Genomic DNA, 22587 nt, shown 5'->3' with positions numbered 1-22587 from the left:
ACAGTGGCTGGGGGAATGTGTCAGTCACGTTTACACAGCTAGCGTGTGATACGGAGTTATATTGCACTGTAGTGGGAGGGGATCAGTATCTCTTCGAGCACGGGAAGTGTGATAGCAAGTTTACATCTCCAATGACCCATTTTGTCCTGCGTTCATCGCAGCTTGACCGCTAAGTAGGATGTCCGTGTCGGGGTATTCGTGAAAGACGATGATGTTGAGGATGTTTGGAATCGTGCTAAGCGTTGTCTGCGCAGGGCCGCACGTAGACCCCTGTTGTGCATGAAGTTTTTGACAATGTGCTCATCTGAGTCGACCCCGGCCGGGATGACGCGGCCGGTGTCAGCGTGACGGGCGAATCGTCCGTCAAGCTGCTGCTTGCCCACGAGCGACGCTTGGCGAAAACGAGTTTCTCAATTTTTGCAAAGTACTTATTGAGCCCAATGTCAATTTCAGACGCCCAACGCTTCCACTCCTGGATGCATGCGGCCGTACCTGCATTCGCACAACTTGTATTCCTGTGATAGTTTGCCTCAGTGCCTCGATCCAGCGGGAGCAAACGGTTGGACACGTATACTCAAAGGTAGCGAGCCCGAGGTTGTGCGCAATATCGTAAGACTGATTTCCAAAGTTGAGTGTTGAGACGACCGTGGTACCCATCGGCAGGGGAAGGTCGGATCACGACTTGTAGTAGCCTGAACATGCCGACTGAAAGGCGTGCAGAAATGGGTGGCGTTGTCTAACGTTGAGTTCGATCGTTGACTTGTTCCTTTCAGGCTCGCACCCTCGCTAGTATTCACATAATTGAGTCTAAAAAGCTGGCTTAATCGAAAGAGAGACAAAGTCCTCGGACCGCGGGTGCGAAGGGACGGTGCCTTCAGCTCCACCTTCAAGCCGCCTTTTGACCCCGTAAGGTTGGCCAGCGAGGGGCTCGCTGGGTTAGGGTCAGCAGGAAGTGTGGGAGAAGCGTAAAAGCGAGCCCCGCAATGATGAGTGGGAGGTACATGGCTCCAGCAAAAGCGAAGCGTGGAGGCAGAATCGAGATGCGACGGCATTCAATCGTGCAAGTGAGGTTGCAACTCGGCAGGAGCACCTTTCAAAGAAATGCATGCACCGTAGAGTCGGACATATATGTATATAGTAAACATGTCCCTCTTCCTCATTTTATATATTACCAGGCTCTCAATGCCTTACCTCATCACCAATCCCCCACCACCCTGAACCCATCCACCGCAAATTCGCAATGGACATGCCATCAACTGGTTCGATGAGAAGCCCACACGAAGCCATCACAGTTCATATGGCTACTTGAGTCCAACGATAACAACCCGGTTCCACGCGGGCCACATGGCATGGGGGCTGCCTTGGGCACACATGGCGCATGTTACATTTACATATTCAGATTGATTCACCTCGTGGAGCGAGGGTACATACCCACCGCCTGCGGTCTCTCACCTGCCTTCATCCGTTCCGGTGGTTAGTAAACGGTCATCGTCAGCGCATCAGCAGCCAGCTTGGTGAGGATTCCAGCCTGCAAGCTCCAAGCTATAAGTCTGCTGGTCCGCTCCAGGAGTGCTCCAGATCAGCTCAGGACACAACGATTGCATTTAAAGCCTAGGCACCGGTGCGGCGATGATGAGGATCTTCTCCACGTGTGCGATGTCCCAGCTCATTATACGTGTTTCCTTGTTAGCCGAAAAGAATTGCGGGCCTAAACGAATGTCTCTCCTTTCCTGCTCCCAGACGGAAGGGAGTTGCACCGATTGAGGCTATGGTATTTGGACTTTAGCGAACTCCTTGTCTTGTAAATCCAATCATACTGCTCCTCTACCGTTCCGTCTATGGCCCTGCCTTCTCTTCTTTTCTACCGCATGAATCACGATGGCCGTCTTTTTGGGAAGACTAAGATGTTGACATATGCAACGCCAATTGAAAGTTAAACTATTCAACCACCCTGTACAAGGATAGACAGGTGATGCCGTCATCGAGATACCGTTGAGCACAACCTCGGCTCCTTTGCATACTCTCAGAGCACAGCAAGCGGAAATAATCGCAACAATACCTCCGGGTACCCTGTTCAAGACGTTCAGCCTCAGGGCCTCACCATTTGCCAGAAGGGCAGTAGCGGCATCCTTCAACCGTTTTGCGCCTGCTCTTCAAGTTCCAGTAGCAATCAAAACACAGGCTCTCTCACGAGCTTTCCATTCCTTCTCTCCACAAGATACTCAGGACTTCTTCGATATGCCGCCAAAAGCAGCGTCAGCAGCTGGCGGAGGCGCCGTCTCAGCACCACCCAATGGAGCTGCAGCCGCTGGGCCGATTCAGCTCGAAAATACCTCGAAGCGCGACTTTCTCATCGGTCTCGAGAAGAAGTACCAAAAGCAATGGGCGGATGCCAAGCTGTTTGAGATTAACTCGCCCATGCAGGAGCCGCCCTCTACCTCGACTCCTTCACCAACCGGCAAGCCAGCTCTGACAGCGGAGGAGATGGCCAAGATGACACCAGAACAGATTCGAGAGCACTACCCGAAATGGATGGGCACCATTCCGTACCCTTACATGAACGGAAGTCTGCATCTGGGCCACGCTTTCACCATCAGCAAGATCGAGTTTACCGCTGGTTTTGAGAGGATGGAGGGGAAGCGGGCTCTCTTCCCATTCGCCTTCCATGCAACAGGTATGCCCATTCGAGTGAGTGATGCCCTGCACGTCCCTTTCGGTCATTTTGGTACGCGACTGAAAATGCTCATGCTTTTCCTCCTGCAGGCGGCTGCTGACAAGCTGATTCGCGAAATCGAAATGTTCGGCAAGGACTTTTCGGGCTTCAAGCCAGCTGTTGAAGAAGAGGCGCCAGACCTCACAATTGCGACAGCGACTTCGAGTGCACCCTCCGGCAATGTGGCCAAAGCAACCAAGGGAAAGCTGGCTGCCAAGTCGACCGGTCTGCAGTACCAGTTCCAAATCCTCGAAAGCATCGGAGTGCCGCGAGAAGAGATCCACAAGTTCGCAGACACCACCTATTGGCTGAAGTACTTCCCGCCGATCGCTGTGGCCGACCTGAATGCTATCGGTGCTCGCATCGACTGGCGCCGGGCATTCACGACAACTGATTACAATCCTTACTACGACTCTTTCGTGCGTTGGCAGATCAACAAGTTGCGTGCTCTGGACAAAATCAAGTTCGGAGAGCGATACACGATCTACTCTCCTAAAGATGGGCAGCCATGCATGGACCATGACCGAAGCGAGGGAGAGTCTCTCGGCCCGCAAGAGTACACTGCTCTCAAGATGGAAGTCATCCAGTGGGGTGCGGCTGCTGCTCCCATCGTCGATGCTATCACCACCGCGAAGGGCAAAAAGGTATACATGGTCGCTGCTACCCTCAGGCCAGAGACTATGTACGGCCAGACAAATTGCTACGTCGGGCCAAATCTTAGCTACGGCCTCTTCGCCATCAACGACACGGACATTTACCTCTGCACGGACCGCGCTGCGCGCAACATGGCATTCCAGGGTATTACTAAGGAGCGGGGCACTGTGGAGAAGATCGACAGCATCAAGGGAAGCGACCTGGTAGGGACCAAGATCAATGCCCCCTTTGCGCACTATGGGCATGTTTACGTTCTGCCTATGGAGACCGTTCTCGCGACCAAGGGCACGGGCGTCGTTACCTCCGTTCCTTCTGATTCACCAGACGACTACGCGACGATGATGGATCTTCGCAAAAAGGCAGAGTACTACAATATTGACCCGCAGTGGGTGTCGCTAGACCCCTTCCCAGTTCTCAGTACGCCAGCATATGGAAACCTGACCGCTGAGGCGCTCATCAAGCAGCTCAAGATCCAATCACCCAAGGATGTGAAGCTGCTCGCCGAGGCCAAGGAGCTTGCGTACAAGGAAGGCTTCTACAACGGCACCATGCTCGTTGGCAGCTTCAAGGGCGAGAGTGTACAGGATGCCAAGCCGAAAGTCCGCGAGGAGATGATCAAGGCGGGTCTTGCATTCGCTTACGCTGAACCAGAAGGCCGCATTATCAGTCGCTCAGCGGACGAGTGCGTCGTTGCGCTGTGCGACCAATGGTACTTGGACTACGGCGAGGAGGGCTGGAAGAAGCAGGCGCTTGAGCTGGTCAAGAACTTGAATCTCTTCACGTCAGAGACCAGGAATGGCTTTGAGGGTGTCCTTGGATGGTTGCATCAATGGGCTTGTGCTAGGAGCTACGGCCTCGGAACCAAGTTGCCATGGGACCACCAGTTCCTCGTTGAGTCCCTGTCCGACTCGACGATCTACATGGCATACTACTCTGTCGCGCACCTACTGCAGGCCGGTGTGATCGACGGCAGCAAAGTCGGGCCCATCGGCATCAAGGTCGAGCAGCTCACCGACGAAGTGTGGGAGTACATCTTTGGTGATTCGGACCTTGCGACACTCAAGTCGACGGACATTCCGCACGAGAAGCTCGAGACGTTGCGAAGAGAGTTTCGGTACTTTTACCCGATGGACCTTCGCTCGTCCGGCAAGGACCTCATCCCCAACCACCTCACATTCTGTGTCTACAACCACGCCGCGCTCTTCCCGAAGGAGCGCTGGCCGCTGGCAATGCGTGCGAACGGGCATCTGATGCTCAACGGCAAGAAGATGTCAAAGTCAACAGGCAATAGCATGACGCTGCGTGATGGCGTCGAGAAATTCGGAGCCGACGCGACGCGCATTAGTCTTGCGGATGCGGGTGATGGCATTGAGGATGCCAACTTTGAGGAAAAGTCGGCGAATGCGAATATCCTCCGGCTGCACACGCTCATCGAGTGGTGCCAGGAAATTTTCAAGGACAAGAGCTCGCTGCGGACGGGTCCCAAGGACAGCTTCTGGGACGTGGCATTTGAGAACGAGATCAACAACCTCATCAGTCTGACATACGGGCACTACAAGCAGGCCCTGTACAAAGACGCGGTGAAGGACGGGTTCTACGAAATGATCACTGCGCGAGACCTATACCGGGACGCGACGTACGACATCAAGATGCACGCCGATCTCGTCGAGTACTGGCTGCGCATGCTCACGCTCGCCATCGCGCCCATCGCGCCGCACATGGCCGAGCACTTTTGGATGAGCATCCTCGGCGAGAAGGAGTCGATCCAGGTGCAGAAATGGCCCAAGATCTCCAAGCCCGTCAACCCGTCTGTCACGGCCGCGACGACGTACGCGCGTAACCTGACCAAGCGCATCCGCGACGCCGAGATCCTCGCGAGCAAGAAGAAGGCGGGTAAGCCTGTTTCGAGCAAGAAGGCCGGGTCGGATGCGCCGACGGTGCCGTACGATGATCGGAAACCGAAGGAGCTGCGCATCTTCATCGCAAAGAACTACCCGGAATGGCAGACTACCTGTGTGGATGCCATCAAAGTGAATTATGACCCGAGTACCGGCGCAATAGATGACGTTAAGGTCCGCGAAGCGCTCGGTACCGCTGGTCTTCTCAAGGCCAAGCACACCATGCCTTTTGTCATGGCTTTCAAGGTGCGTTGTGGTGATTGCTTCAGCAATCAGGGCTTGGGTATATTGACGTCCCTATCTCTTTTCTCATGTTCTTCTACCGCAATAGCGTCGCATGGAAGAATTCGGGCCCGACGCCGCTTTCAACCGCCTGCTTCCATTCGACGAGGTAGAGACCGTGCAGGGAATCAAGGCGTACCTTTGCCGAACGATGAAGTTCCAAGACCTGCATATCGAGTCGGCAGAAGATGCGCTTGCCAAGGCGGACGAGCTGGAAGGCAAGAAGGGCTTCGAGCTCAAAACTCTCACAGCTGCCGAGCCGGGCGTGCCTTCTTATGCTTTCTACAACACGGAGTAGATCAAAATTGTATTTGTTCTTCAAAGAACGACAGCCCAGAAGGACAAAAGGTCTCCAAATGAGATGAAGTTCATTGCAGATATCCCAAGCAACAGTAGCATCTAAATTATCTCTGTGTGATTAATGACTGGTATGGATAATGGAGCGAAAGGGACGAGAGATGGAAAGAGAGTGCCGCCTTTCAGAAAACATGTGATGCAGCAATACCAACAAATGCGAAAGAGAGCAGCGCGGCGGCAGGCGCTGCCCGCAGCAAGCCGACGGCGGCATTGGCGTCTGGAGCAGCCTGGACGGTTGTCGAGACGGTCTGGTCATTGGTCGTGTTGGCAGCCAGGCTGGCAAAGCCGACGCGCGGCTTGTTGTCATTGATTGTGAAGATGGTGTAGAGGCTGCTGAGGAAGTTGGTGCCGACGATCCACTGCGCGTCATCGCCGCCGCTCGCGCCGAGGCCGAAGAAAGCGCCCATACACATTCCGCCGCCGAGCGTCTGCGCGGCGAACGACGCGTCCGGGATCGAGTACTGCTGGTCACCGAACGTCATCGTCGCGTTGATCGTTGACGAGCACGGGTACGTGTAGAATCCCTTTTGCACGCGTAGGGGCACTGAGCCCGGGATGGACTTGTACAGCGCTTCGATGACGTCGTCTGGGCCTCCGATCAGCGTCGTGCCAGTGTCGATCGCCGCTTTCACCGTCGACCCAAGCGAGACGGGCTTGCCGAGCACGGAGACACCGCCGAGCGTGACGAGCCAATATTTCGGGTGGATGACATTGACCCCTGTGGCGACAATCCATGATGGGAAAGAGAGGGGGGTGGGGTGAGAATTGTGCACGTGCGGTATGTGGGAGTTGTCAGGCTTTCACTCACATTTAATGTCACCCTGGTAGAGCGTGGTGTTCGTCCCGCCTAATGTGAAAATGCCCCCCGCAGTAGGGGAGGCAGATGGGCCCGAGTTGCGCCCGAAGTAGTCTGTGAGGCGTACGAATGTCAAAACAGAGCGCATTTGTGACGCGGCGCATGCGCGGCCCTTCTGGCTACACTCACATGCAAATGTCTGATCGCTCAGTGCAGCGCCGTACCACAGCGGGTTTTGTCCGCTGGTACTGAGCGTCGCGAACGCCATGCCCATGACGCCCTGTACCTGTCCATTGAGTAGCCCGCCTGAGATGGTGTTGGCGACGGCGAACGTCTGGCCCGTGACGATATGGTTGGCGAGCAGCATCTGGTCCGTCCCGAGTATGCCCTGCACCTGACCCCCGCCGTACTGGATGCTGAACGGTGTTGGCGGGCTGGATGAGTTGAACGTTGACGACTGCGAGGGTGAGAAGTAGGCGCTGCTGACCCATGTGTCCGACGAGCCGGTGTCCAGGACGACCTTGAAGTCCTGTCCGGGCGTACCGATGCTGACAGTCGTGTAGAAGGACGTGTCGGCAGCAACGTTGTACATTGGTATACTGGCTGCTAGTGCGTCTCGCTTCTGTATTGATGATGGCGCAATCGCATCCTGTTCGAGAGGGTTGCGAGGAGTGACACTGTATTTTTGGCGTAGCGCCTGCACTTGTCGACCCGCCCACTCCGCTGTGGTGAGCTGCACGTACTCGTGTGAGTTAGGGACGTGCCGCCGCTGCAGCGGAAGGCTCAATGGCGCAGAGGATGAAGTAGTGGCAGCAGAAATAGCAGTATCTCGCGCAGTCCACTCTGCCGCTGCATGATTCCGTAGCGGTGCTGCTGATGATGGCGGCGAGAGGAGTACTGCTGCCCCCGCTGCAGCCGGTGATGCAGGGTTTGCCCTACCGACGCCAGCTGCGGAGGAGGCTGACGTGAGCGACAGGAGCGTGCACGCCGCGATAGTCACAGTGTACAGACCGCCAGCTGGATATGAGAAAGAAGCGAGCATCATGCTGGCTGTTGATTGGCGGGTACTTGATGACGCCCTTAAGCGAAAGGAAGGAGAGAGTAGTGTGCCTGGCGTTTCACCGAGCGACGCTCTCACTTGTAGGGAAGGAGGATGAGCGACAGTTTGAGTCTGATCGGCTCGGCTTGCGGCCCGACTGTGGTGGACAATGAAAAGAAGGGAAGTGCGATAGGCTTCGCAAGCAAATCGATATATGGGAGAGATGGAGACCGACGCACGACCGAGCCTGAGGAGAGGAGGACGAGGACCAGAGGAAAGTGTGCGGCACGCGGCACCACCAGCACTGCGCCACGAGTCAACAGCGGGAGATGAACGTTGAGATGCTGTCTTTTTGCTGACCCCCCACCGATGGCGCTGACGATATGTTTATGTCTATACCACGAACCGAGTCCTCATGGCCCATCCCATCAATCTGCCCCATGGATGGCCATTACCGAGGATAGAAGTGTTAGATGACACAACTCTGGAATAAAAGCCAAGAAAAAGAAAGAAAGGCAGCATCCCCTTCACTTGTGGCTGTCACTGTGCCCCAGGGCGAAGCCAATTGGGACAAGGCACAAAAAAGAAACAATGCATGGCCTTGTTACACACACGAGACACGCAGTGTGCCACATTTCAAGAGTGAAAGTCCAAAATGTTCGGCATTCCGTCAATAGATAAAGCAGCAACCCTACTTTTTACATGGTGCACGCGGACTTGTTGAATCACATAACCAAGCTTTTCGGTTGGCTTGGACCGCGAGCAGCGAGTCGTCGTATGCTGATGGGTGTACTGTGCTGACTGCAGTGGAGTGCTGGTTCGCTCGTAGCTCAGTTCCGCTTGCTGGGTTAAATTCCTTGAACTGTCCCAATCCTCACTGTCCCTATTCAAGAGCTTTAATAATTCATAGCAACCTGCGGGGGAATACACCGTGGACGATGTACTACCTGTCGTGCCGAGCATCGGGCTTCTTCTTGCCTCGTGGTGTGGATCCTTGCACAGGACCGCCTGTCCAACTTGAAACGAGTGATCGACGACTACAGACTGTTGCAACTTTGCTGTCACGCGGTACCACTCCACGTGGTGTTTCGTTGCCGCCTCTTGCCTGTGTGACTCGAGGCGGTCTACAACGCCTTGCCTGCTTCGATTGATTGCATCTTTGTAAGCGCCCGAGAAGCTCTCAGCGTGTCCAGAGCCGTCTGCCCTGGACGCTTAAGCTGCTGAACGAACGTCAGCCGCGCCGGTGGCAGACCAAGAGTATGTGAGAAATGCAAGCAATGCAAAAGAAGTGCATCCAGGATCAGGAGATCACATCGCAGTGGGGACGGCTGGCAACAGCTACGTAAAATGATGTGCGGGAGCAAGGCAAAGTATGATAAGCTACAACGATTGCAGATGCCATCAGCCGATCACCTATACGCACGCCGGTGAGTTGTATGCTCCGGCCGCATGAAATCATGCTCGCAGTTACCGTTGCTTGTACCCAGCTACCACCGCTGCGGCTGAAAGCAGGGTGTGCGAGTATTACGGCTGCTAGACAAATGCAGATGCAGGGACAGGCGGCGACAGCGATGGCGGTAGTGCGCCGTGCTCAGCTGGTGCAACTACGAATGCGAGCGTGGAGGCGGATACGAAGGTGGATGCGAATAGTAGCCCTGTGGTGGATACGCAGCAGTCCCTGAAGGAACTGAAGGAGGCGGCACACATGGCGTCGGGGGCGCTCTTGGCGCATACGGATCAGGCTGCCAGCCGGTTGCTGCTACGGGCAATGGAGGCGGTCGGCCGTATCCGCCGTGCAACGGCGCGGGTGCCGGCTGTGGCTGATGCTGGTGCTGGTGCTGCTGGTGCTGCTGGTGCTGCTGGTGCTGGTGCTGCTGGTGCTGACTTGTCGTGGGGTAGCGTGCCGACGAGGGCGGAGGCGGTGGTGGCGCCTGTGCTCTGCCGTACCCTTGGCCGTAGTCCGGAGCCGTGTAGTAATGCGAAGGAGGCGATACAGATGCTGGAGCAGGAGCAGATTGCCAGTGGTGCTGCTGTTGCGGTGGCGCGCCGTAATCGTACCCTGGAGGTGCGTGACTCGCCCCTCTTGTACTGTACGAAGGCAGTGGTGAAGCGTGCGCCGGTGGATACGCTGCGTGAGCAGTAGCGAAAGGACGCGACGAAGGAATGTGATGCTGTTGATGCCCTGCCGGAAGGGGTTGAGCAGGCGAGCCATATGCAACAGCGGGCGCTGTCGGGTGATGATAAGGCGGATGAGCTTCGTAGGATGCGGCTGACAGCACGGCTTGTGGCGACGGCGGAGGGGGAAGCTGCTGTGACTGCTGGCGCGCGGATGCATACAGATCCATATTCTGCGCGTGCAGATGCGGCGGCGGGGCACAGCCTGGCGTGGGGTGCGGCGAGCCCCCGGTCCCGTATTCATACGCATTTCTCTGCTGCTGCTGCGGTGCCAGCTGCGGTGGATACGATGGGCGTATTGAGGTGGTTGGCGGCGACGCAGGGACAGGCGCATGCGTATAAGATGGTGTTCCGGCAATGGACCTCGCTGCGGCGCTGGAACGACGAGGATCGTATGCGTCTGATAATTCGGCTCGGTGATGACTGCTGCTTCCAACTCGCGCTGCTGCTGCTAGTGGTGGTGGCGGCGTAGGGTGCGCATGGTAGCTCAAAGCCGGCGGTACGCTAGGATGTTGCAGCGGCGGAAGCGGAGGCTCGCCTTGGCTGTAGGCAGGAAGAGCGTGGGAAGCTCCATGAAGTGGTGGCAGTGGTCGTGGCTGGTAATCTGGTGCAGAGCGTGGAGGTCCAGATGCATAGGATGTACGCAGTTCTGATGCTGATAATGGGGGCGGCGGCGGCGTAGGCCGCCAAGCTGAGTTGGACGTAGATGCCCAGGTGTCGCGCGGATTAACATTTGCTGAGCCTCTCAATTGGTCAGAAGGCTGTACGGACCAGGAGAACGAAGCCGACACAGACCTCTGCGGAGCATGGGACGAAATGGGTCGCAAAGGCAAGACTTGTTTGCTGACGCTCGACGAAGTCAGTGATCGCCCTACGTTTCGCGAGCCCGAGAGAGGGGATGAGGGAGGAAGCGGTCCTTTACGCGCTGGGGGGTTTGGAGGAGGCTGTGAGAATTTTTTTCGAAGCTCTTCTAACTTCGCTTTCCGTTCCTCATCGCTGATAGCAGCTAAGTTCGCTTTTGCTTCTGACTGGGGTTGCGCCTGCTGGGAAGGATGTTGAGCTTGCACTTCGGTTGTTGCAGACATCAAAATATATGACAGAGTTTCCCGGCTTTCTGTGGTGGTACGAACAGAAGTGTCTGCGGAGACAAGAGGGGTTCCAGGGGATTGAACTTCGAAAGAGGGTTGTGGCGCAGTTTCATCTGCAAGCTGCGAAGGCTCTTCCATGGCCCCGCCATGCGTGACGTCAAGGGGATGTGCAGCAGGAGCGTCTTTAGAGTCTCCACTCTCAGCCAAAGGACATTGAGCGACGCTTTCCAATGCTTCTGCTGCCTCACCGTCGAAAGCGCCACTTTGATCGTCATGGGAAGCCTGCGGACTTGACTCTACTGCAACTCTGTTCACAGCATCTGTTTGTAGAGCGTCATCAGCTGCAGGAGATTCCATTGATTGAAGATGCTGCGCATCTGTCGCAGTTACGGCGTTCACTTGAAGCTCTTCGTCTTCAGAGTCCAAGGGAAGAGACGCGTTGTGCAAGTCATTCGGAGCCGATTCATCCGGAATTATGGCCTTTGCTTTGGAAAGCGACTCCTGCTGCTGCTGCCCTTGATCTTCATGTCGAACTGGGTCAGGTGCAACGGGTGACGGGTCTGCGGCGTGCGGAAAAATCACGACATCGAACGCGCCCTCTTTAGATGTGGCTCCAGCTGGAGCAGGAGGCAAAGGAAAGAACGGCGGTGCATCGTCATCCAAGACTTGCGAAACATCTCCAGACTCTGTAGCAGCTGCTTCAGGCGGGGATCCCTGGCTCAGCAACGGCTTCTTTGCCGCTTGCTCTTCATCAGATCCTTCCGCAGAAGAACGGCGCAAGCGCTTGCCTCGACCGTTGTCAGCGGACATGGTCGGGTGAGGGGAACAATCCTGCGACGCGAAACCAGCTGCCGGCGCACAGACGAAACGGCCGCGTTAGCTATCTCTTGGCCTTGATTTTGAGAAGGCTCAGCACTGGCAAGACGGCAGCTGAAAGTGCTCACCTTATTAGAGAAGGGGCCACTTAAAGGCTGTGTGAATATGCGGATAGTCTTGATACTCTTCTCCGGGAAGCGAGTAGCGACGCCTTTCCAAAGATGCGCACTCTGATAATCAGTGCCGCCGTTTTCCCGCAACGCTTTGGATTACGACGCGCTCGATGCCACTAGCGCGCACTCCAGAAAGAATGCAAGATGGTGCACTAGGTGCCCACTCCTCTCTCATGAGACCTGGCTCTCCTCCATCATGGTCAAAGCGGCAACGAGCGACGGACACGATTTGTATCCAGTTCATCTGTGAGTTGTGGTTGTGAGATGTGAGAGAGCTATGGTTGTACGGCCTGTAGGATTTGCAACCCAGGCGCTGTAGCTCGCTGTGCACTCAAGGCAGAACACCACACCCGCAGTGAAAATACACAATGCAGCAGTCCTGGAGCTTTGGGGGACGATACAGGGATTCATGCGGAACTCGGAACCCAATGGATCAACCTTGGGTGGGTGCGAGTGTTCAGATCCCTCGGTCAATGTCCCAACAAGATAGGGTTGTTGCTTGTTGAGTCTGCTTCTACGAGCGCTCCGCACGGGATCTGCGTAGAGCGAAGCGGAACTTCGTCACCTGCTGATCCCCATTGTCAGCGCCAGTGCGCGCTGCGTGTAGGCCAGTCACGATATCGAGATCTCGAGGACGTCGAGGGCTTGAGGTCCGAAGTTGCGCGTATATATCCTACGTGGCTATACCTGTGGAGTTAAGATGCCTTTGAGAGAATATGAAGCTTCAGGAAGCACGGTAAAGTACGGCCGTATGGCGTGAGGTGCACAGCTAATTCCTTTTGAGGCGCAGGATATCTCGCAAATGCCAAGCATGACCTTCCTCCAAAGCGCCGTTGCTACACGGCGCTTGCACCGCAAGTTGACCTCAGCTTCGACGCTGGTGCAGCGTTTCACGTTAGTAGCCAGAGCTTGTGCCAATTCAACGTCTTCACAGTCACCGAATGGCGGACCTTTAGCCGGAATCAAGGTCCTGGAGTTGGGCCACCTCATCGCAGCTCCGTTTTGCGGGTTTCTGCTCGCGTACTACGGTGCAGATGTCATCAAGGTCGAGGCGCCGGGCAAAGGCGACCCATTGCGAGTGTGGAGAGAGCTAGATGTGGACGGTGTTTCACCGTGGTTTCGATCCCTGGCTCGCAACAAAAAGAGCGTGACTATTGATTTGCGTCAGGAGAAAGGGAGAGAGTGCGTTCAAGGCACTCGAGCAACGTTTGACCGTAGAAACTGACTCTGCTTGGCTGTTCACGGCGCTTGTTTTGTCATGATAGACTGGTCCGTCAGCTCGCACTACAGTCCGATGTCCTACTGGAAAATTTCAAGCCGGGAAGAATCGAGCGCTGGGGCCTTGGGCCATCTGATCTCCATCCACAGAACCCAGGGCTCATCTACACCCGCGTCTCCGGGTACGGTCAAACAGGTCCCATGCGTTCTGTCGGCGGTTATGCATCCGTCTGCGAAGCTTTCTCAGGTTTTCGGTTCATCAATGGGTTTCCAGACGAGCATGGTCGGCCAGCGGGCGCACCCGTGAGACCTAACATCTCACTCGGCGACTCGCTCGCTGGCTTGCATGCCGCTTTTGGAACCGTCATGGCGCTACTTGCGCGGGGAAAAGCAGCGCCTGGGAGCAAGACAGGGCAGACGGTCGATGTCGCGATTTACGAGAGTGTCATGGCCATGCTCGAAGGGATCATCCCCGCATACGACCGATTCGGTGTCGTCAGAGGGCCTTCTGGCAGCTCTGTGACAGGCATCGTTCCCACAAATGTATACGTCACAAAAGATCCCTCGACATACATCATCATCGGCGCCAATGGTGACAGTATATATAATCGACTGATGACGAAGATCGGCAGGCAAGACCTTATCGGGGACGAGTTCAGAAATAACGACGACAGAGTCCGAAATCAAGAAACAATTGAGAATGCTATCACCGCTTGGACTAGTCAGATATCTGCAGACGACGCCTTGCAAGCTCTTGGTAAGCTCAGTAAGAATAAAGGCATCGTTAGGCCAAATGCTGACAACGTATTCTTTTCACAGCGGAAGCTGAAGTGCCGAGCGGCCGGATCAACAGCGTCGAAGACCGTGAGTCGCACGCTTAGACCAGATGGTACTCGAGAGCGAGTCAGTCCATTGTCTGCATCTTCACTTCCTCATTTCAGTTATGAACGAGCCACAAGTTCAAGCAAGGGGCATGATCGAGACCATCAAAGTAACCTCCCGCAAGGTTGGGAAGAGTTGGGACTTGAAAGTACCGGGCTCAAGCCCAGTGTTGGAGTCTAAACGTGGTGAACAGTGGGCAGGTCCAGACTTAGGACAGCACAATGTGGAGATTCTGGGCGGCATGCTGGGACTTTCAGAGGCTGAGCAGGAGGGGCTCAGGCAGGCTAGAGTCATCTGACGAGCTCGTCACATCAACTTCCTTGTCTTGCTCTAGAGGTTTTCGAAGGGACATTCATGCATACATAGGTGATCATTCCGAGAAAATTTCACTTGCGATTACAAATGAAAACAGCGACTACAGGTTTATGATCGCTGATCCCAACTCCCATTTCGGATGTATAAACGCACTGCCTGACGAGCTCTTCCTCACCGACTGACGACAGTATCCTATCCTCTTCCTCGTCCGTGTCGTCATCCTCTGCCTTCTCGGCCAGCTTTTCCACATCTTTTGAGATGCGCATAGGCGTATGCCAGAGCACTCGGTCGCACCAGGCAGGTGTGCGCTGCTTCTCGCTCGTGTCGTATACGTTCGTGCCTAGGTCGAACTTGTAAGTCGGGCTGAACGCTATTAGACCCTCGTGCCAGCCTTGACGGAAAACCGCGCCGATGGATCGCTCGGCATTCAGTTGATCAAATTTGAGCAAAGTAGCGTACTGACGTTTTTTTATCATCTTTTTCGCTTCATTGATGTGTATATTGAGACGGTAATTGAGATCTCCAGAGAAGAAGATGATGCTGTGGAACGTGCGATATCAGCCCCTTTTTGTTAAACGCAGCATCCAGGCTGAACTCACTCATGGTCTAGCACACCAAGCTGTATGCGCAGAGCATCTGGCGCTTCCGTTTCCAAAGCGGACACTAACCCATCCTGTCCGGCCCAATCAGCTCCTTTCATCAATTCCCTGGCCTGTTTCGTCTTCCCATCCAGCCACTCTCTGCGTTCGTCAAGCCACTCCTTCCGCTCCTTGGCCCATCTGCGTCTCCAACGGCGGTGCTTGTCCCTCTCCGTCTTTGGCACGTCCCGCGTGCAAGCGCCCATCTCTGTTGGGGTTGCCTTCATCTGCGCGACAGCAGCGAGGTGTGTCGGCGGCGGTGGTGCGATCTCGACACTCTTGTCGCTCGCCATGACGAGTTTCCCGATCCCTTGCTCTCCTTCGAGCCGACCTTGCTGTCTGCTGATGTCCAATTCGAAATTTAGGCGCTTCATGATCTCATTCCAGTCCCATCTGCGGCGCTCCAGCGCATCGACGCCTTCAAATGCGCTCAGATGTGCATTCACAAAGCAGAATGTTCGCCCCGTATCAAATGGTGGGGCGTCACGTTCGCGGAAACGGAAGCGAATGCCGACTGCGCCTTTGTTCGCTACGAACCCGCCGAGGCCGACGCCTACGGCGCACGTGTCAACATCTTGAATGCAGTCAGCCAGAGACGTGCGAACCAAGACCATGCTGAACAGGCCGACGAGCTGCCGTGATGCAAGCTGCACATAGATAGCGTGGATGCATCCAGTCAGCGCCATTCTGTGTGCTTTGATTTCATCCATATAGAAAGCAATGATCTCGCCTTTGTATACTCTCCAGCCCTCCGGCCCAGGGCGCAGAAGACAGCAGCAGTCCACGCGTCCTCTCGTTGCGGCGTATAATAAAGATAAGCCGTGGACCCGAGATCGAACTCTTGGAATCCTACAACGATGATGTCGCTTTCTTCATGCGCGCGCAGCCAGCGCGCTATGCCCTGTGTGTCTGTTTCGGGTGGAGGAGCACCGTTTGGCCGTGACGCGGCGATTGCAGATGACGCAGGCTCACACGCGGATGACACAGGCGGAAGTTGTCCGTTTACATTCCAGGTAGCGATGCTGATTTTGAGCTCTGATGCGGTGGCGTGTTGTATTGTAGGCATTGCAGATACCGTTCCAGAGGAAGAGAGAGAGGGCGAGGCAGTCCGTGTGGAAAGTGGCTCGCTGTCAGCTGCAGCGCTGGCAGCACTCGATCCAGGCGCTTGCACAGGGACGAATGCTGACGAGGTGACTGACCCTCAAAAATTTACAGAGGATCAGCAAAAAATCTCAGGTGTCACGAGCTCACGAGCAGGTCCAGTCTAAGGCACAAGCCTGCTCACATCTTGAAAAAATCGGCGCGACAAGCGCAGCCGGCATGTGGTCCGTATAGGCTGCAATCCAAGTGTATTCATCATTTCCCTTGCCGCTGCTGTGGCTAGCATGCTCCATTGCGACGGAAACCTGAGCTTCTATGACTGCGAACAGATCTTGCAGCCCAGTCGCGTCGCGTGTCGTGCCGTTGAAGGAGATTCGGCCGAGGGTGATGCTGAAGTCTACAGCAGACGCATTAGTCGGGTTGACGCCTGTGGTGCCTTCAAGCTTGCTAGTCATGGCTTCCACTTTTTGCTGTTGTTTGACCTCAGAAGCCTCAGCATTGGTTTTAACCATGACCGCATCTGCCTCAGCAGACGACTGAGCTGTTGAACCTGTGATCTCGGCCGTGGCGTTAATAGTCTGTTGCGAGACGTCAACACCTTCTGGCCCTCGTTCAAATTTTCTGCACGCGAGTCCTTGTACCTAAACAAAAGGAGGGAGTGAATATTGGCAACCCTGAGAAAGCACGATGCCAATCTGGAGGGGATAGCACGACTTACAAGAGGGAAACATTGTGCTATGCTCGCAGTCTTATACCCGTCCGAAGCCCGCTGTCTTAAAACGAGGAGCGCGCCTAGCTCGTAGCCTGCGTCTACATTCAAAATGATGGCCAAGACCCTGCGCGATGCTGTCTCTTGGGATCCAGCTGCAGGGCTCGCTGACAGCGCGGCCTCCGCTGTTGGCCCGCTGGCGCTGGCGCCGGACTCGGATGGTGGGGCGGGTGCCGGGGGGTTGACTTCATCAACTGAGATGGCGAGCTTCAGATGTTCCGACGGTCTCAGTGCACTTTCTGCAATTTCGTAGTGAGACCGCATGGTTTCGAAAGCGCAAACCGACGGTGGTGCCAACCAAAGTCTTTATTGTATTGTGTCTCCGCGACGTCCAAACCAGCCATGTGACCGCGTCCGCCGACGGATCTCGGTTTCCGTCTGCTACACGAAATCCCGACTAGGCTGTGACGCACCGAGCCGCAGACTGCCACTTACAGCCTCCTCTCACACCGGTTTCGACTTTGTGTGCACAACAGGATCGGGCATCTATTCCCTCGAGCGTACAAGTTGCGACTCGAGAGTTTGTTTAAATGCAACTTCATATTGAACGCACCGCTTCGCCGAGAGATCCGGCCAACGACTGGATTCTGATTTTTGTATAGCATCGGCTGGTAGGGGGAGTCCCCGTGTTGTGACATACGTAATTGTAAGCTTATCATCCGTTGGCCTCAGCTTTCCCTGACTTTTATGGGCGTTGCTGGTATCTACGCATATGCTACAATAGCGACACATCAAAGAATCCCTTGCGAATAGCTAGCAGGTGCGTCGGGGAGGAAAAGTCAAAGTGACGATCAGAAGACATGCACGGAGGCACCACAGCGGAAGGCTGCACAGTCGATCACTCACTACTGGAATTGGTCGTAGAGTCGGGTGAAGGCGCTGCCTGCCGAGTTGAGGATGAGCTTGTCGACAAAGTCATCACACTGCGAGGCACTGAGTGCGAGCTGGAAGCGGTTACGCAAATTTGAGGCGGTTTCTTCGGCTAGTGCAAAGCAAGGCAGCTTGGAATCTGCACATTCGGGGAAGCCTCGTCAACATGCCTGTAGAGCTTTTCTGAGGCCCTTGGAAACAGCGCACCTTTCTGCATAAGTTCAACAATCATGATGATCCGCTCCGCATGCTTGCGCACATCCTTGAAGCCCTGACGCATCAGCTCGTGGAACTCTTGGAACTTGGTGCTGTCCATGCCGCCGAGGATGTCGATGTACTCCTGCGGCATCTTGAATGGTGCCGCCTCAAAGCCGACGCCACCGGGGGAGATGCCGAGCATGAAGCCAAAGTCGATATCTGTAGCCATAAAAGCTTTTGTGAGTCGCTGAAAAGGCTGCGCCTTAATTGTGCTTGCACTCACGGATCAAGTGCCCCTCGTCGTCGACGAGAATGTTACCATTGTGGCGATCTTTGATCTGCAAAAGGTATGAAATGATAGAGTAGCCCGCGAGGGACTGCATAAAGCTGTCTTGGGCGCGTTTGAACTTGATTGAATTCGGGTGTCCGTATGTCTGGGAGGGTAGATGGCCGTCAGAGTGACATTCTGCGAAGGCAACATCCAGCGAATGCTCACCACGACAAAATGGTCATACAAGCTATAGGTGGTGATACTTTCGCCGCCAACTTGCTGTGAGTACGCTTCCTTTTTGATCGAATGAATGGAAATAGCGTCTGTGATCGTTTCCATTAAGCCGGAATTCTCGCTGGTGACGAGGATGCGGAAGTATCGGACCCAGCATCGACTGCTCGTCTCCTCAAAAATTCTGCCAAACTCATTGACGAGCTGCACGGCGAGTTGCTCTTGGCGTAGATCAGCACCCGTCTTGACGATGACGGAGAAGATATCCCAATTTGGAAGGTGACCATACGGCGATGATGCGCGGATACGCGCCTTCTTTGCTGCCCATGATTCGCGGAAGATGGCAGCGGATGGATCATCCTTGTTCACTGCACGCATGACCGTCGCTTCGTCTTCAATGCCCGATCCAACGGCTGTGCGCGCGCTGACCTTTGTGCGACTCATGCGCTCCTCTTCCAAGGCCATCATTTCTTGCATGATGCGCTTCCGGATGCCTTCCGCATCTGCATGCAATAGCCGCACGTTGCCTGCGCCGCAGCCAACTTGCATGGAAGGTGTGCGTGGAGTGATGGGCGGAGCCGTTGAAGCTGCCGTCGACACGGCCGATTTGGGCGTCATTGGAGTAGTCGGCGTGATGCCAGTGTTGTGAGCTGTGATACTGGCGCCTGCCTGGCCCGGCTCAGATTTGGACGGCGCGCCAGCCGAGCTAGCCCAGCTGGTGCCGATGATCCAGCTGCTCCACCCGCCTTGCGCGGTCGCAGTGACGTGTGGATTGTGCGTGACGATCGGTTGTGCACCTGCGTTAGTCGACTGATTAAGCTGCGCCAGCATGATGGCCGCAGTGCGCATCCGTTCGGAGTAATCGTCCAGCGAAAAATTCTTTCGGCCCGCTGTGGGTGACTCCGGAAGCTGAGCGTGTCCATTACCGCTCTTCTGCATGTTGCCTTCACGAGAGCGGAAGGCGGTCCATGCTGCGCTGTCGTGGTGCCTGTTCATGACCGTGAGGTCGTCTTCGTCACTGTCATCATCATCGCCGCGCTCACCGCCGAACTTGGCAAGGTCCGCGCCATACATTTGCTCCGTCAAGTCAATTCCTTCTCCATCCTCCGGGATTGCGCTCTCGTTGGCGGCGGTAATGACCGAGGTGGACAGAGAGATGTCCCCTAACGATGCTTCGTTCTCTGTCGAGCGCTCCGCCTCCAAAAACGATGAATGGCCAGTGCCAGATGTTGGAGTCGCGCCTGAGCTCGACGAGTGTCGAGATCGATCGCGTGAACCAGCTGAAGGTGCTGCGTGGGGGGCTTCGAGCGGCATATTCTCCATTACCGGCGTGGCATCTTCGCTGTGCATCACGGTGGCAGGATGCCCTCTTAGGCTCGAAGGCTCTGAACCCTCGAGCGACCTGGTGCGAATTTGGTCATCAGCCATGTCCCGGCGCCACAACCTTCGTCTGTGATCTTCCTCTTTTGCTATGAGTTTCTTGACCGCATCTCTATTCGAGCGTCGATCGGGGTCGAAATCGAGATCGTTGTTGAGCACTTCGACGTGCAACAAATAAGGCACCCGATCTGCTGAGTTGAGCACGACCGCCTCGCTTGGATTGATGCGCACGACGCGATGGTGCCGCAGCCTTGATTGTGGCGCTTTGGCAGATTGCGCTGTCTGCTCCTTCGATTGGCGTCGTCCACGGTAGACATCCTTATTGCACTGACACCACAGCGGAAAGCAAACCTCTTTCGGTAAGCTGTGGTTAAGATCCGTCAGTTCGGCTCGTAGTGCACTCAGACGCGCGGGCTTTGGCAGCAGGAGCAATCGGCCAGAAATGTTCTGCAGCATGGCAAGGAAGTCCGTCTGTGTTCGGCTGTAGTGTACGCGCAACAGTCGAGAGCGCGTCTGAGGAGAGTAGTTCGAAACGAGCGATGTGACCGAAGATGTTGACTGCGAGTTAGATGCACCGTACTGTATGAAGGCCGCGGTAGATACAAACCTGGATTGACCACCTGGCGCACTATGCGGTCCACGAGGGAGATTGGGTGTTGATTGCGAGTTAGCTGCCGCGCGTCGTATCGCGTCCGACTTGACGCTAGTGCTGCTACTGCTACCCATGCTCCCCTTGTTTCTGGGCGCCTTGAGAGCTGCGACAGTCGCTCTGCTCTCCGACCCAAAGCTCATTCGTGTCTGCTTTGGTGCAGGCGGCGCGACGATCTGGAAGTGCTGCCCAATCGCATCTCCAACTGCTGCAGCTGCACGATCCTTGAAGTCATTCAGCGTGGAGGCAAAGGTGGCGAACGGATTTGGGGAACGCTGCGGCTGCGGATGCATCTGGGAGGCGGGCGGGTGGGATTGCAAGACACTTGATGCCTCCCCTGCATTGATTTCGTCTGCTGCACATGCAGGTCGTGCTGGGAGAGTCTTTTCGGAAGGAGTTTCAGCAACTGCTGCCATTCGGAACTTCCCTTGATCGGGCTGACTTTGATCAGCAGATCCATCCAAAGAGGGTCCTGTCAGAAGTTCACTGCTCAGAAGCTCTGGCACTTGGCTGCTGGCCGAAGCGGCGCTCTCTTTCCGCTCGTGCTTCGATGCATGATCCGCATCTTCTTCCGGCGACCGAATGCAAACATGTCTATTCAACTCCGCGCCATCTCCATCGACCGCATGATCTTTCTCCTCTTCCTCTTCATCCAACTCGTTCTGCTCATCATCCTCTTCGTAGCCTGCTCCTTCGTCGCCGTCGTCTTCAATGCGCTTGAGTATCCTTCGGAATATGTCCTCCGGAGGCTTGCGGCCTTGCGATATTGCGACCGGTCCGCCAATACTCGCTAGGCGCGGCATGCCAACGGAGCCGATGGAGGCTCCCACGCCAATAATGGTGGTAAGTGCATTGGCTGGGTGAATCTTTTCTTCTCTGCCGCTAATGCTATTATATATCCTCCCAAGCAGATTGCCCGAAGTCACTTTGGTAGTGATTGAAAGGCTCACACTTGCCTCCGCAGACTGGTTTCCAGAGGTGCTTTGCAGGACCTGTTGCTGTTGCTCCCATGTATCATCGAACAAGATGCTCTGGCAACGATTGATGACTCGCTTGCATATTTGGAAGCTGGGCGTTTTAGGGTCGGCAGAAAGGTCAAAGCGTGCGGCTTGAAAGTGCCAGAGTGTCACGAGCGCAATGTGTACACTCTCTGTACACCGTTGCAGGATGAAGTTCTCCAATGCCAGTGAATCGGACGGCTTGGTGATGAGCAGGTGACTGACAGAGTATAGAAGATTCAAATCGTGAGCGCATGCATTACAATGACACCCTTCACCCAAAGTCCTCACCATAGCTGTGGCCAGTAGAACTCGACATCTTCGGCTTTAAATGTTGCCTGTAGCTGTTCCACCAAGTAATACGTGATGCCTATGTTCTCCGAGTAGTTTTTGAGGCTATCGAAATTGAAAAGATGCGTCCGATTAGCTGTAAGCAAATTGCCCGGTGCGTAAGAAGTATGAACACCCACTAAGAAAGCGCAAGATGAGGTGAAAAGTAGTCCGAGTGAAAGAGACGCAGCAGGAGCTCGGCCATGGTTGCCAAGGGTTGCCCCTTCAGGACCGCCTTACGAGGAGGTCGCCCAATGGTCACTCCGATGGGGTAACCAGCGCCGTCACCGGTCGCAGAGGCGAGCACCGCGATGGCGATGCATGAACCCGGAAAGTCTCAGCTGTCGAGCAGACGTTCTCAAGCGCGCTGAGCTGAGGGCCGCTTGACTGAAAGCCCCATTGCCTTGCAGTAATGTGCAAGTTAGGTCAGTCCAAATCTAGGCGGCAAAGCCCCAAGCGTTGGACTTGTTCATGGCGCGAGGTTGTAAAAGCTGCCCAAGCCGGAGACTTGACTCGCGATTGTCGTTGGACGGGATGGTTCAGGCGGGAGGAGGGCCAGCGACCAAAATGTCACGTGACCACATTCGAAGTCTGGTAGGCGAGACGAGAGAGACATCCACTCAGAGACAATTCCATCTCTCCCCAGGACCACATCCACTCCATAAGATGCACGAAGATGTCCTCAACCATCAGCTGCACAGTGGCGTGAGCACGGCCTTAAGAAACTGCACGCAGGAGAAGGTATC

At 55.3% G+C, this 22587-nt stretch overlaps 7 protein-coding genes across 7 annotated transcripts; 2 read left to right on the top strand and 5 right to left on the bottom strand.

The window, feature by feature from the left end:
• Positions 1-120: 120 nt before the first annotated feature.
• K437DRAFT_262109 (glycoside hydrolase family 79 protein) lies at positions 121-657 on the bottom strand (the record flags this gene model as incomplete). The annotated part of the gene is made up of 2 exons (XM_013388851.1): positions 121-270; positions 493-657. The coding sequence occupies 2 exons, from the start codon at positions 655-657 to the stop codon at positions 121-123; spliced, it is 315 nt and encodes a 104-aa protein (XP_013244305.1).
• A 1288-nt stretch (positions 658-1945) lies between these two features.
• K437DRAFT_273298 (leucyl-tRNA synthetase) lies at positions 1946-5922 on the top strand. The gene is made up of 3 exons (XM_013388850.1): positions 1946-2688; positions 2764-5511; positions 5597-5922. The coding sequence occupies exons 1-3, from the start codon at positions 2239-2241 to the stop codon at positions 5843-5845; spliced, it is 3447 nt and encodes a 1148-aa protein (XP_013244304.1). The 5' UTR covers positions 1946-2238; the 3' UTR covers positions 5846-5922.
• K437DRAFT_245291 (acid protease) lies at positions 5903-8177 on the bottom strand. The gene is made up of 3 exons (XM_013388849.1): positions 6890-8177; positions 6713-6814; positions 5903-6622 (listed from the first exon to the last, which is right to left on the bottom strand). Exons 1-3 carry the CDS (start codon positions 7743-7745, stop codon positions 6027-6029), a joined length of 1554 nt encoding a protein of 517 aa, XP_013244303.1. The 5' UTR covers positions 7746-8177; the 3' UTR covers positions 5903-6026.
• Positions 8178-9076: 899 nt separating this feature from the next.
• On the bottom strand, positions 9077-12268 carry K437DRAFT_273296 (uncharacterized protein). Its single transcript, XM_013388848.1, has 2 exons — positions 11947-12268; positions 9077-11850 (listed from the first exon to the last, which is right to left on the bottom strand). The coding sequence occupies exon 2, from the start codon at positions 11810-11812 to the stop codon at positions 9344-9346; it is 2469 nt and encodes an 822-aa protein (XP_013244302.1). The 5' UTR covers positions 11813-11850; positions 11947-12268; the 3' UTR covers positions 9077-9343.
• Positions 12269-12679: 411 nt separating this feature from the next.
• On the top strand, positions 12680-14486 carry K437DRAFT_255345 (CoA-transferase family III). The gene is made up of 3 exons (XM_013388847.1): positions 12680-13173; positions 13257-13966; positions 14029-14486. The coding sequence occupies exons 1-3, from the start codon at positions 12803-12805 to the stop codon at positions 14088-14090; spliced, it is 1143 nt and encodes a 380-aa protein (XP_013244301.1). The 5' UTR covers positions 12680-12802; the 3' UTR covers positions 14091-14486.
• On the bottom strand, positions 14462-17386 carry K437DRAFT_273294 (DNase I-like protein; the record flags this gene model as incomplete). Its single annotated transcript, XM_013388846.1, has 6 exons — positions 16864-17386; positions 16330-16786; positions 15775-16238; positions 15006-15691; positions 14560-14946; positions 14462-14480 (listed from the first exon to the last, which is right to left on the bottom strand). Exons 1-6 carry the CDS (start codon positions 17176-17178, stop codon positions 14462-14464), a joined length of 2328 nt encoding a protein of 775 aa, XP_013244300.1. The 5' UTR covers positions 17179-17386.
• A 60-nt stretch (positions 17387-17446) lies between these two features.
• Positions 17447-22299, bottom strand: K437DRAFT_273293 (uncharacterized protein). Its single transcript, XM_013388845.1, has 7 exons — positions 21982-22299; positions 21803-21907; positions 18479-21731; positions 18266-18416; positions 17992-18201; positions 17761-17923; positions 17447-17667 (listed from the first exon to the last, which is right to left on the bottom strand). The coding sequence occupies exons 1-7, from the start codon at positions 22044-22046 to the stop codon at positions 17646-17648; spliced, it is 3969 nt and encodes a 1322-aa protein (XP_013244299.1). The 5' UTR covers positions 22047-22299; the 3' UTR covers positions 17447-17645.
• Positions 22300-22587: the final 288 nt, after the last annotated feature.

Source organism: Tilletiaria anomala, assembly GCF_000711695.1.
Source record: "Tilletiaria anomala UBC 951 chromosome Unknown K437scaffold_22, whole genome shotgun sequence".
NCBI lineage: Eukaryota > Fungi > Basidiomycota > Exobasidiomycetes > Georgefischeriales > Tilletiariaceae > Tilletiaria > Tilletiaria anomala.
The sequence above is the reverse complement of the archived record's forward strand: the minus strand, read 5'-3'. Positions and strand labels throughout refer to the sequence as shown.

What these genes read in the sequence shown, in the direction of transcription:
- K437DRAFT_273298 (XM_013388850.1), top strand. Translation starts at nt 2,239, where the DNA reads ATGCCGCCAAAAGCAGCGTCAGCAGCTGGCGGAGGCGCCGTCTCAGCA. An exon ending in CAACAGGTATGCCCATTCGA is followed by an intron (nt 2,689 to 2,763) that starts GTGAGTGATGCC and finishes TTCCTCCTGCAG; the next exon opens with GCGGCTGCTGACAAGCTGAT. An exon ending in CTTTTGTCATGGCTTTCAAG is followed by an intron (nt 5,512 to 5,596) that starts GTGCGTTGTGGT and finishes CTACCGCAATAG; the next exon opens with CGTCGCATGGAAGAATTCGG.
- K437DRAFT_245291 (XM_013388849.1), bottom strand. Translation starts at nt 7,745, where the DNA reads ATGATGCTCGCTTCTTTCTCATATCCAGCTGGCGGTCTGTACACTGTG. An exon ending in GAGCGATCAGACATTTGCAT is followed by an intron (nt 6,815 to 6,889) that starts GTGAGTGTAGCC and finishes TACGCCTCACAG; the next exon opens with ACTACTTCGGGCGCAACTCG. An exon ending in CTACCAGGGTGACATTAAAT is followed by an intron (nt 6,623 to 6,712) that starts GTGAGTGAAAGC and finishes TTGTCGCCACAG; the next exon opens with GGGTCAATGTCATCCACCCG.
- K437DRAFT_273296 (XM_013388848.1), bottom strand. Translation starts at nt 11,812, where the DNA reads ATGTCCGCTGACAACGGTCGAGGCAAGCGCTTGCGCCGTTCTTCTGCG.
- K437DRAFT_255345 (XM_013388847.1), top strand. Translation starts at nt 12,803, where the DNA reads ATGACCTTCCTCCAAAGCGCCGTTGCTACACGGCGCTTGCACCGCAAG. An exon ending in CGTCAGGAGAAAGGGAGAGA is followed by an intron (nt 13,174 to 13,256) that starts GTGCGTTCAAGG and finishes TTGTCATGATAG; the next exon opens with ACTGGTCCGTCAGCTCGCAC. An exon ending in CGACGCCTTGCAAGCTCTTG is followed by an intron (nt 13,967 to 14,028) that starts GTAAGCTCAGTA and finishes TTCTTTTCACAG; the next exon opens with CGGAAGCTGAAGTGCCGAGC.
- K437DRAFT_273293 (XM_013388845.1), bottom strand. Translation starts at nt 22,046, where the DNA reads ATGGCCGAGCTCCTGCTGCGTCTCTTTCACTCGGACTACTTTTCACCT. An exon ending in TTCTACTGGCCACAGCTATG is followed by an intron (nt 21,732 to 21,802) that starts GTGAGGACTTTG and finishes ATACTCTGTCAG; the next exon opens with TCACCTGCTCATCACCAAGC. An exon ending in TGTTGAACTTATGCAGAAAG is followed by an intron (nt 17,924 to 17,991) that starts GTGCGCTGTTTC and finishes CCGAATGTGCAG; the next exon opens with ATTCCAAGCTGCCTTGCTTT.